We start from the raw sequence: 13,496 nt of genomic DNA, 5'->3' as shown, positions 1-13,496 counted from the left end.
CCGCCCTCCCTTCACAGACTGACGCTTGACCATGCCCCGCTGCCACAAAGACATTAGCAGCAAATCCTTTAAGAAAAAGAAGAACTTTATTCATCACACACTTGTGAAATTCCTCTCTACATTTAACCCATCTGAAGCGGTGAACACACACATGCGCGTGCACACATGAGCAATAAGCACACACACATACCCAGAGCAGTGGGCAGCCATGCTAACAGTGCCCAGGGAGCAGTTGGGAGTTAGGTGCCTCGCTCAAGGGCGCCTCAGCTCAAGCCCGTCCCATATTAACCTAACCACATGTTTTTGAACTGTGGGGGAAACCGGAGCACCTGGAGGAAATCCCACAGATGCTCAGTTGGATTGAGGTCTGAGGAATTTGGAGGCAAAGTCAACACCATTAACTCTTTGTTGTGTTTCTGAGCAATTTTTTTGTGGTGTAGCAGGACGCATTATCCTGCTGAAAGAGGCCACTGAGATTAGTGTATCCCGTTGCCATGAAGGGGTGTACTTGGTCTGCAGAAGTGTTTAGGTAGGTGATGCATGTCAAAGTAACATCCACATGAATATCAGGACCCAGGGATTTCCAGTAGAACATTGCCCAGAGCATCACACTGCCTCCACTGGCTTGCCTTCTTCCCATAGTGCATCCTGGTGCCATCTCTTTCCCAGGTAACTGACACGCGCACACCTGACCATCCACATGATGTAAAAGAAAGTATGATTCATCAGACCAGGCCACCTCCTCCCATTGGTCCATGGTGCAGTTCTGATGCTCACATGTTCATTGTTGGCCTTTTTGGTGGTGAACAGGGGTCAGCATGGGCACTTTGACCAGTTTGCAGTTATGCAGGCCCATACACAGCAGGCTGTGATGTACTGTGTTCTGACACCTTTCTATTATCGCCAGCATTCACTTTTTCAGTAAGTTGTGCTATAGTAGCTATTCTGTGGGATCAAATCAGATGGACTCCCCACACGCATCACCCATAACCCTTTCATGGTGTCCAGTTGTCCTTCCTTGGACCACTTTTGGTAGGTACTAACCATTGCATACCAGGGACACTCCACAAGATGTGCCATTTTGGAGATGCTCAGACCTAGTCATCCAGCCATCACAATTTGGCCCTTGTCAAAGTCACTCAGATCCTTACACTTGCCCATTTTTTCCTGCTTCCAACACACCAACTTCAAGAACTGACAGTTTACTACTTGCTTAATATATCCCACCCTATTGCAGGTGCCATTGTAACAAGATGATCAATGTCATTCATTTCAGCTGTCAGCGCTTTTAATCTTATGGCTGATCAGTGTATTCAGTCAAAATAACGAGATTTTATAACAATGAGGCAATCAATATCGCAAGATATTAAGTTGAAATAATGAGATGTGTTGTAATACCGAAGTCATAACTTGAAATAACAAGTTATTGTTGAAATTAGATGGGGAAAAATAACAGGTATTAAATAAATAAGGTACTAAGCTAATATTAAAAAGATGTTAAGTTAAAATAATGAGCTACTAAGGCAAAATAATGCGATGTCTTATTTCAAGTTACACTACCGTTCAAAAGTTTGGGGTCACCCAGACAATTTTGTGTTTTCCATGAAAAGTCACACTTTTATTTACCACCATAAGTTGTAAAATGAATGGAAAATATAGTCAAGACATTCTTCTGGCCATTTTGAGCATTTAATTGACCCCACAAATGTGATGCTCCAGAAACTCAGTCTGCTCAAAGGAAGGTCAGTTTTATAGCTTCTCTAAAGAGCTAAACTGTTTTCAGCTGTGCTAACATGATTGTACAAGGGTTTTCTAATCATCCATTAGCCTTCTGAGGCAATGAGCAAACACATTGTACCATTAGAACACTGGAGTGATGGTTGCTGGAAATGGGCCTCTATACACCTATGTAGGTGTTGCACCAAAAACCAGACATTTGCAGCTAGAATAGTCATTTACCACATTAGCAATGTATAGAGTGTATTTCTGATTAGTTTAAAGTGATCTTCATTGAAAAGAACAGTGCTTTTCTTTCAAAAATAAGGAAATTTCAAAGTGACCCCAAACTTTTGAACGGTAGTGTGTCTTCACAAGTTGCTCTCAATGAAGATACCAAGAAATCTAACAAGATATTAGAGCAAAATACATATGTACTAATGAAATAAAAAGATTAAATAATCAATGAGTTGATGAATTATGTTTGTAAATAATGCTTGGTATGTGTGTACTTACTTACTTACTTTTCCTTGTGCTTAGAAAATTAATGGCACTTCAGGCATTGAGGCATTTAGCCAAAAAATTAGCTATAAGGTCACGTGTAGCCATAAAATGATATTTAAGCCACAAAGAGTGTCATTCAACCACAAAGAGAGTCATTTAGCCATAACATGCCATGTAGCCATACAATGCCGTTTAGGCCACAAGAAAAGTTATTTTGCTGTGAAGAAAGACAATTAGGCCATCAGTTGAGTCATTTATCCCTGAAAAATGTCTGTCAGGCGACAAGAAGAGTGATTTAGTTGTGAAGTCATTTTGCCATGAAGAAAGACATTTAGGCCAACAGTTGAGTCATTTGGGCTACAAGAAGAGTCAGGCTACATGGAGTGTCATTTTGCCATGAAGAAAGACATTTTAGGCCAGCAGGTGAGTCATTTAGCCCTGAAAAGTGTCAGTCAAGCCACAAGAAGTCATTTAGGCCACAAGAAGAGTTATTTAGGCAAAAAGAGTCATGTGTCTAAAAAGGTACACGGGTTGTTTAGGCAACCATAGCCTCACTGATTTTTATTTTATTCCCTGCCAAGTACATAAATATTAATATTATAATAGTAATTGAAGGTTGAAATTTGCTTTAACTGCACTAGTTCTGCCTGGGGTGTTTTTTTTTTTTTTTTAAAGCTTTGGGAAATGCAGCCATGGATTAGCAAAGGTCTTTAGGGTTGGAGTCTAAATGAGAACAAGAGCTTGTTCGCTTCCTCTGCTCACTTTCTTTCAAAAGAACACAAAGAATAGCAGTAAAACATTTAAAGTCCCACCTTTGTTTTATCCACAAGATGAATGTCCACTGGCTGGTGAACATCAGTCACAGACTTAATGGAGGAAATGAATAGAAAAGCTCCCTGAGGAAGCATTATTTTTCCAAGAAGACGGTAAAAAGGGAAGCAAGAGAGCATGAGAGGGTTTTATTGTTTTCCCAAACTGGAATTGTGCTTAACGTCTCCTGCCCTGTTTCTTCCTGTCCTCAACCTTGTGATGTTATTTCTGCAGAGGAAAGGTTTTCCTGGTCATGTGACTTTGTGGGCAGCTACCACAGCCTGCGACCAACCAACTGCTGTTTCTCGGCTGATGGCTCTCTGCTGGCCGTGAGCTTTGGGGAGGTGGTGACGGTGTGGACTGTGGACACCTGGGGGCTTTTGACCACAATGTGCCAGCCGCCGGGGGCCATCAGGTGGGGCCTGGAGTTTAGACATGCCACAATCATGGCTAAAATAAATTGCCACAGAAAAATATGGATCTTCAGTTATCAAAGTGATGGTGTATTTGTTTAGCCTCTATTTTCTCACCACTTTCAATACCACAAACCACAAAAATAAAAAATACATTTTCCATTGAGATTTATGGTACATTTGGGACATTTTGCTCACCGAGTGCTGAATTTTGGTCAGAGTAAAAGTTGAACATGTTGTTCATTGGTGAATACTCATGGACATCCCAGAGTTTAACCCTGTCAAAATGTGATTGAATTTCAATAGCTTTTTATTGAAGTTGGCTGAATTTGGAGATTTGGGATATGTTGAGACATTTGGGACGTGTTGAGCTTTGGAGAAAGGTGCACCTGTGGTGTTTTTAAAATTTATTTTTTTTGAAACTAATGAGGAACACTGAGGGAATCTGATGTAATGTATACAGGTTATATTTAAATTGGTTTACTTTGGGAACTTTCAGTTCAGGTTTCATCTCCATATCAGGGCTGGGTTTCCCAAAAGCTTCTTAATGCTAAGAGCATCTTAACTAGGAGAAAGAAGGAGCATTTGCTGTGCTGCTTGCCCTCCCATTTAACAATGATCTTTGTGCTGCAATGCTTTTTGGGAAACTCAGGCCAGATCAATAGGGAACTGTTTGTCTTTCATTTATACTGTCAGGATTTCCCCTAGAAAAACTGGAAAGCATAGTTCTCCTCCTTGAGATGACTGCAGTCAGTATAATCTCTCTTAAATAATTAAAAATTTATTTTATACCAGCAGATTGTATTACATTCAAAAGCTGAAACATGCAGACATCGCAGATCCGTATAATTTACCCACAAATGTTTATTTATTTATTCTGCACATTGTGTGTGCGCGCATGTGCACATTCACTGCTATAGATGGGTTAAATGCAGAGGAGACATTTCGCTGTGCTTGAGTTTACATTAGATAAAAAAAAAAAAAAAAAGGTTAAGGCTTTTTCTTCTTAATTTACCCACAAATGTTTTTATTCCACTTGAAAAGTGTTCAGCAAATCAGCTACCGGTTTTCGGAGACTATGACGTCCTGAACTATTTTTAGTATTTGGGATTTCTAAATACACCGGAGATACTAAGGGCAGACAGAAGTACAGATGCCTACCAATTTGCAGGTTTTATGCATACCTGAATGTTATGGGAAATTCCCAATAAAGAAAAATACCTTATTATAACAGGTAAGCTGACATGTGGACTTGTACAAGTCAGACCCTAGAGCTCACATGTTTTATGGTGCTTAGCCAAGTATACATTATCAGTACATAACGAACATGTTGCTAGTTGAGCCAAGCGTTAGGTGTAATAAAATATATCGCGTCCAAAGCCCACATCCAGATATCCACAGTTGCAATGACATCACGTAAAAGCGACCACGATGCTATGACCTTTTTATTCTGTTCGCTTTTGCTTTGTTTGTTCAACAACATAATCTAACAGATTTGCCAAGGCAATCAGGAAAAATTCAGGTCGGAGCCCTGCGTCCTGGGACACATTTTAATTCCAAACATGCATTTTTTTTTTTTTTTTTTTTTTGGCGTTTATTTGTGTAAAAATGCATGATTTCTGCATTTATGCGATCCCGGATAGGTCTAAATTGTAAGCGTTGCAGCGACAGTTTAATGGGTAGCAGCATATCTGTCAATAAATTAAATGTAGTGGGGCAGCTACGCTATGACGCTTTAGGGGAAACCCTGACTGTTATTGGTTTGGTTTCAATATTTGCACTGTTTTTCAAGTTGCCCTATAACTGAGTGATTGTCATGTATTTGTCTATTCATAACTTCCTGCTAAGCCTAGTGAAATTAGCAGTCATTTTTATTTGAAAAATGATAGTATGTATGTGTGTGTTATGGATTGCTAAACAGTAATGTGTAGGGCAATATTTTGATGCAATTCATAATTTTTAAAAAATGTCAGCAAACATGGAAGTGGTGGAAGTTAAAAAAAATGCAAACTAATGATTGCTTTCATCCTCCAGGGATCTCTGCTTTGGGCGTCTGAGCTGCTCCAAATACCTGCTTGGCACCACCACTAAAAATCTGCTGTGCTGCTGGAACCTCCTCACCTGCTCACGTTAGTATTCTGTACACGTGTGTGTGTGTGTGTGTAAGAGAGAGAGAGAGAGAGATGCCAGAGGCACACCTGTCCCAATAAACCTGACTTTGAGCAGGACTTTGATCAGTAAACTGTTTGTAGACTCGGTGTGTGTGGTCAGCTGTGTTGACTGACCCTGTGGTTTCCTCACAGTGGAATGGAGCACATCGATGGATGTCTGTATGCTGCGGTCAGACCCTCTGTCTGAAAACATAGCTGCATTTTGTCACCACTCTGGAAACACAGACTGTAAGTATATAAACACAGAAGTGAGGAGTGTATTCAATCTTTCATCAACACTATTCTCCTGTCCAGTCTTCACCTGAGAAACGTTTCGAATAAAGAATGTGATCTGGCATATAGTACAGTAAAGGTCCAGTCCGATTGAAAAAAAGAGGACTGAAAAGTAGCGGTTTTTACAAAAAGGTGTTTCTGAGTACTTAATTTCACTAGACTGGGATCGTTGTGTGCAACCATGATTTTACACATTTTAAGAAACTAGTATCAGTGTCAACATGTCCGAATAAAACCTTACAAAGAAAAACCAAGTCCTTGATTTCACCGTCATGGGTAAGAGGTAACAGATCCAACTGAGTCCGTCTTTCTTTATATGATAGTTCTCCTTGCTTGACTTGTAGGATCCAACAAAGCTGTATCCTTTCAGCTTTCTGTTGTAGATGTGCAACACCAGGGACCACACTTAAGTGGCATAGCACACGTGAGACCTGACACCCAGCTCTCACGTGTGGCTCCCTGTAGCTGTCTGCATGTGACAGCGGCCAGACCCCGGGCAATCGCTTTGACTGGCCGGCTAAACCAGGTGAGTGTAGCCAACGAGTCTCAAACCCTTGATGAGTCAGGGATTTGCTCATCCCAGCATGCGAAGACTGCTTTGGTGGACCAGGTGGAAGAAATCCTTGTGATTCAACGGCTGAAAAGGTGATGCAGCAAGGACACTTAGGACGTTAGAGCACCAAAGACAGCACGGCCATCCACTGCAGCTGACAAAGTCTCCAGACATAACAATTCTTCGTGCCACTGGACCCAGGCTTCTGAGGCCAAGAGAGTGGGTTTGTCTATGTGCAAAGGCCTTTCCACTATAAAACCGTTCACACACAGGTTTTGTTGTGCACATTCAACTTTTATCCTAAGCCCTGCAGTGATTGAGGGGAGTGGCAAAGCAACAGATGGCGGTGACCACTGGGAGTTGTAGTCATCCTGCACGTAGGCGGCCCTTGGACCAGTGGTCATTCTTCTCTGTACACAGGGTGGTGGAGGAGTCCGGCAGCATCCGGGGTGACTGAGCAGCCCTCTTCAGGATAACACTGCTCACCCTGCAAGTGGAGGGGCCTAGAAAAGGTGGCCTAAAAATTGTCTGCCCTTCATACATCAGGCCAGCTTGCCGCGGCTGGCTGATTTATGCATACATGCGGTCAAAAACTGTATCTAAGGCAAACTTCAACTAGGAGCATAGAATGTTTGTACACTTATGGACAGGGATGATACAAGACCCCATAGAACAGGGGTGGGCAATTATTTTTTCCATGGGGCCACATGAGAAACAGAAAATTTTGTGGAGGGCCGGACCAAAAGGCTGAACTAAATTCTGCATAATATTAATTGTATTTCTTTATATAAAGCAGACATTGTTTTTACAAGCTGCTAAGACTGGTAAGAGTATGGAAAAAACGAGGTTGCCTTACAAAAAATTTAATTTATTCAATCAAATTTCCCAAAACAATGGTTAACACAATGTGAACGTTTGTACCATTTTTCTTTTCAGTCACATTCACCCCAAAACACAATAAAGACATCACAATATTGTCTTTCTACTCCAAATATCAAGCAAGATACATCATATTATAATAATGATGCTCACATTTGTAGTCTAATCACCTCATTTGGTGTTTTTCAGTTTTTTATTTGTTCAGTGAGAGAAATCTAGTCTCTGTTGGTCTTTAACGAGTGCATCAGAGTCAGGTTGAATGTCTGAGGTGGAGATGCGAAGCACAGCTGACATGATCATCGGTGAGAGAGGATCTATACCTGGATTTGTTAAAGGAACAGTCCACCGTATTTCCATAATGAAATATGCTCTTACCTGAATTGAGACGAGCTGCTCCGTACCTATCCGAGCTTTGCGCGACCTCCCAGTTAGTCAGATGCAGTCAGACGCGCTGTCACTCCTGTTAGCAATGTAGCTAGGCTCAGCATGGCCAACGGTATTTTTTGGGGCTGTAGTTAGATGTGACCAAACTCTTCCGCGTTTTTCCTGTTTACATAGGTTTATATGACCAGTGACATGAAACAAGTTCAGTTACACAAATTGAAACGTAGCGATTTTCTATGCTATGGAAAGTCCGCACTATAATGACAGGCGTACTAACACCTTCTGCGCGCTTCAGCAGCGCATTGATATCTGAGCTCCGTATCAATGCGCTGCCGAAGCGCGCAGAAGGTGTTAGTACACCTGTCATTATAGTGCGGACTTTCCATAGCATAGAAAATCGCTACTTTTCAATTTTTTTAACTAAACTTGTTTCATATCACTGGTCATATAAACCTATGTAAACAGGAAAAACGCAGAAGAGTTTGGTCACATCTAACTACAGCCCCAAAAAATACCGTTGGCCATGCTGAGCCTAGCTACATTGCTAACAGGAGTGACAGTGCGTCTGACTGACTGGGAGGTCGCGCAAAGCTCGGATAGGTACGGAGCAGCTCGTCTCAATTCAGGTAAGAGCATATTTCATTATGGAAATACGGTGGACTGTTCCTTTAAACTTCATCACTGAAAATGTTTGTTCACATAAACATACTTAGCAGTCCGTGTTTTGTTGAAAGCCCTGCATTCAGCATCTACCTTTCTTCTTTTTGCGGACATTTTGGGGGCTAAAGTCTTCTTGTGACCTGTTCGCAACAACGTTGATTTGGTGTAGGTATCAGATCTACAGATCGGCTCCGGCTCCGGCGCCTGCTGGTGACGTCACACTATGTGATTGGCTGGACCGTTTGAAGGATGACGTACAAGTTTGTGGTTGGTCTGGACAAATTAAGGAAGTAGTTATCGCGGGATTAGGTTTCGTGGGATTTCATGTCATGTTCATGTCGCGCGCATTGCATTTTTGTTGAACACAACTTCAAAATAAAAGCAATGCACATTCAGTTCATGCATGGGGTAAAATTAGAAAATACGTTTATTTTGTAATTTCTAATTAACCTTACGCGGGCCGGTCAGAATGAACCAAAGGGCCGGATGCAGCCCGCGGGCCGTAAAATGCTCAGGTCTGCCATAGAAGAACAGCACTGGTTGCAAAGGAGTTGTCACGTGACAATATTGACATTGCAACCCTGAGCGAGACCAGACTAGCTGATGAGGGTTCCCTCTGCAAGCTCTCCAGTGGCTACACCTTCTTCTGGAAGGGAAAGGGTGTGAATGAGGATAGAATCCATAGAGTTGGGCTGGCCATCAAATAAAGTCTGTTGAAACATCTTCCTGATTTGCCCACCGGGATCAGCAAGCCCCTGATGAAGCTGCGCCTACCTCTGAGCAACACACGGCATGCCTCAATCATCAGTGCCTACGCCCCAACCCTGATTAGCACAGAGGAGACAATTGAGCGATTTTATGCCAACCTCAATTCTATCCTGCACTCAGTTCCTGCCAACGACAAGTTAATCTTGCTAGGAGACTTCAGTGCCCATGTCGGTTATGACCACAGTCGGTGGAAGGGAGTACTTGGCAAGCATGGAGTGGGAAAGATGAACAGCAATGGTTTCCTGCTGCTGAGCAGATGTGCTGAGTATGAACTCCTCGTAATGAACATTGTACTTGTTTGCCTGCCTGTATACAAAACTACCTGAATGTACCCTAGATCCAGGCAGTGGCATCTGATTGACTATGTCATGGTGCGCCAAAGGGATGCCCAGGATGTTCGTATCACAAGAGCCTTGAGAGGAGCTGAGTGTTGGACAGACCACAGGCTAATTCATGCCACTCTCAACCTGCACATCGCGCACCATTTTCCAAAATGACCCAAAGCTGTTTGTACAGCCTTTAACACTGCCAAATTGCAAGAGCTTTCCCATATCTGCAAATTTCAATCCACGCTTATCAAGAAGTTGTTTACCAATGGACCTTTAACTGGAGATTCAACTCAGAAGTGGAACCAGTTCAAAGAGTTGGTGACTGAGGCAGCAAAAACAGTGCTGGGACCAAAGATACGCCTGCATCAAGACTGGTTTAATGAGAACGACAGTGCCATCGAGGACCTTCTTGCCAGAAAGCATTCATGGAATGGTAAAACAATCAAGGTTCCATCCAGAAGAGGGAAAGATTCAAATCCCTCAAGGCCCAGGCCCAGCATGAGATCAAGAGAATGCAGGACCAGTGGTGGGAAAAGAAAGCGGAGGAAGTGCAGCATTATGCTGATACTAACAATGCAAAGCAGTTCTTTAGTTCAGTCAAGGTGATCTTTGGTCTTTTAAAATCTGGCACTGCTCCCTTACTCTCAGCAGATTGAACCATCCTGATAAAGGACAAAGATAGCATCAACAACCGATGGAAAGAGCACTTAAGCCAGTTACTCAACCGCCCATCATCGGTAGCACAGTCGGCACTTGACCAGATTATCCAGCAGCCAACCCTTGAAGAATTGGATGAAACTCCAAATACTGGGGAGATGAGAAAGCAATCAAGCAGATGAACTGCGGCAAGGCTGCAGGAAGAGATGGAATCCCTGCTGAACTGTACAAGGCACTTGAGGAGTCATTGCAGGCTTTTCATGAAGTTCTGACCTGCATTTAGGAAGAAGAAGAAATGCCATCTGACTTCAGAGACTACAATTGTCGCCCTGTACAAAAACGAGGGTTCACGAGCTGAATGCGGGAACTACAGGGGCATTTCACTGCTCTCAACAGCTGCCAAGATCCTTGTTCGTTCTGAACAGGCTGATTTCGTCGATCTCCAAGCTGAACCTCCCTGAGTCACAGTGTGGCTTCCGCCCTAACCGATTCACCATTTGACATGATCTCTGTAAGACAGATTCAAGAGAAGTGCCTCGAGCAGAATATGAACCTCTATTCTGTCTTCATAGATCTAACAAAGGCATTTGACACGGTCAACAGAGAGGCACTGTGGGTCATACTCAAGGGCTGCCTGGTAAAGTTCACCAAACTTATCCAGCTGGTTCATGATGACATAACAGGAGAAGTACTGTCGGGTGGAGAGCCATCTGCAAAATTCAGCATCTCAAATGGTGTGAAACAAGGTTGTGTCCTCGCTCTGGTGCTCTTTTAATCTCTTTTTCACCCAAGTGTTGTACACGGTCAGCAACCTCAGCCTTGGCATCTACGTCAGGTACTGTTTGGATGACTCACTGTTTGATCTTCAACTCTAAAGAAACTCATCACAGAAGCATTATTTGCTGATGGCCCACCAGGAGAATCACCTTCAGAGTATTGTCAACAGATTCTCGGAGGCTTCCAGGCTGTTTGGGCTGACAATCAGCCTCGTGAAGACTGAAGTTCTTTTCCAGCCTGCCCCCAACAGCATCCCACAGTCACCATGCATTTCCGTTCACGGCACTCATCTGAAGAATGTGGATGCTTTCAAGTATTTGGAAAGCACAATCTCCAGTGACTGCTCCCTGGACAAGGAAATTAAAGCTTGAATCCAGAAAGCCAGCCAGGCAGTGGGGAGACTCCGTTCCAGAGACCTGCAGTACAGGGATATTCGCACGTCCACTAAACTGAAAGTATACAGTGCAGTAGTACTCTCTTCACTTATGTACTGCTATGAAACCTGGACACTCTATCATAGACACATCAGGCAGCTGGAGCAATTCCATGTTGGCAGGACAGGATCTGCAACCAGGTAATCCTTGACCGAGTGAGCACCACATACATTGAGGCAAAGCTGCTCCAGGCACAAGTACGCTGGGCTGGCCACATGATCTGAATAGATGGGTCCAGAATCTCCAAACAGTTATTCTATGGAGAGCTGGCATCCGGCAATCACAACCTGGGGCGACCAAAGAAAAGGTTCAAGGACAACCTCAAGACCTACTGCAAATGGGCTGACCTTCCACCCAAGCAACTTGAGGATGCTGCCTCAGACAGAACCAACTTTGTGGACAACCGCTGACAACGCTTAGCCACTGCATGCGAACGCAGTCTTCAAGCCACCGTGAATCCTTTCCCAAGGACTGGTGTTCCATGTCCTACCTGCAACTGCATCTGTGCCTCTGCCTTTGGGCTTCAAAGTCACATGTGATCCCACAGATCAACAGCTTGTCATCCTCGAGCAGCAAGAGCCTACCAAAGGAAGGAAAGGTTTCCCCTAGGTCTTTCTCCACCTTTATGTTTAATAGTTTCATATATATCCTAGATGATGGTTGTAGCACAATGGATCTTTCTTGCATGTTACAGTTAAGACTTTGTACTTAGATGTGCTGAACTTGATATTGTTTTGGAGACTCCAGGAATCAAGATTTTTTAAATGTATATAATTAAATATAGATTTGCTTCGTACTTTAATGTAAATGTCATTGTCCCCAAAAACTAGTGCGCAAAACTTTTGGCTTGTATCTTTTTTTTTTTAGTTTCTGAGATATGGAACCTTTAAAAAGGGGACAGGACCCAAATAAACATGTTGCTTTAAATAAATAATCCAAAGTTCCATAAGTCATTACCGTTAAACTATTCATGCTCGATGCTTAAAATTTTCTGGCCGTATTCAACACTATTAGACATCTTTAATTTTTAAAATATTTGACCAGGTGCATTTTTACCAAGTTCGAGCTGGTTGAACCTTGTAGAAAAATTATTTGGAGCCCACTGTATCATCATACTGAACCACATCAGAACTTGGACATTTTTATATATAATACTCATGTTGTAGTGATTCCTGAGCAACTAGGTACATGTCTGAAAGAAGTCAAAATTTCTAAATTCTGAGGCTTTAAAAATGGGGGGGATTCATACCCATTTTTAAGTGCATATTGCATATAAAAACAATGATGCCACTGGAAAGAGCATGTTTGATTTCGTAAATGCACAAAATATGTACCTGTTACAGGTCAAAAAATTTCAACTTGGGTGATTTTTGACCTGGCTTAATTTTTTAACCTAGTCCAAAATTTCCAGCTGAGGTAAAATTTTGGATTATCTAAAATTCTTAAAAGGATTTTCCATCACTCCTTTTGTCTCTATCTTCCATCCACTTCCTCTCTGTCTGGACCTACCTAGTATTTCCTCTTGTCTGTCTGTCTACCTATTCACCTAATTGGCATTTTTTAAACTTTTTTTTTCATCCTTAACCAGGATTTGAACTTCTGATTCTTAATCCAATGCCCCAGTCACTAGACCATCAACAACTGCGATGGAAGGAGTGATTTATATTTTGAATTTATTAAGGAGTCCAGTCTTATGTCATCAAGTAGTTTAAAATCCAAAGTCTTACCAAATCTCAACCCTAAACCTAACCCTAGATATAGTAAGTCTCCTTAATACAAGTAGCAAATTATGAACTGGGTTAAAAATTCTAACCTAGGTTGGAAGATTCCACCTGACCTACAATTCTGACCTGTAACTTGCCCAAGTTGATACCATGAACTTATTAAGGTATCAAGCACGCCATGTTTTTTTTTCCCCTACAAATGGACCTTCTGCAAAACCCATGCCAAACGATCTGACAATCAGCAGTGTGTCAAATGGCCATGGTTTCAATGTGGGTTTGAGTGGGACTCGTCCACAAGTGATGGAACAAACTGCTGTGAAATCAGGAGTCCATTTTGGAGATACAGTTCCTGAGAAACGTGTTGCATGTGTGTATGACCAAGAGTGGTGGATCGGCAACATCTGATGAGGAACAAGATGTACAAATGACATTTATGCATCCTCA

At 42.3% G+C, this 13,496-nt stretch overlaps 1 protein-coding gene across 2 annotated transcripts in view; it reads left to right on the top strand.

Moving 5' to 3' along the window:
• wdr75 (WD repeat domain 75) overlaps positions 1–13,496 on the top strand; it is a 99,483-nt gene that overhangs the window by 61,232 nt on the left and 24,755 nt on the right. For both annotated transcript variants that reach the window (XM_060929032.1, XM_060929031.1), the window contains exons 14-16: positions 3,265–3,445; positions 5,478–5,572; positions 5,747–5,842. In XM_060929032.1, the coding sequence (XP_060785015.1) occupies positions 3,265–3,445; positions 5,478–5,572; positions 5,747–5,842 (372 nt within the window). The remainder of the gene's footprint in view (positions 1–3,264; positions 3,446–5,477; positions 5,573–5,746; positions 5,843–13,496) is intronic.

Source organism: Neoarius graeffei, chromosome 9 (assembly GCF_027579695.1).
Source record: "Neoarius graeffei isolate fNeoGra1 chromosome 9, fNeoGra1.pri, whole genome shotgun sequence".
NCBI lineage: Eukaryota > Metazoa > Chordata > Actinopteri > Siluriformes > Ariidae > Neoarius > Neoarius graeffei.
The sequence above is the reverse complement of the archived record's forward strand: the minus strand, read 5'-3'. Positions and strand labels throughout refer to the sequence as shown.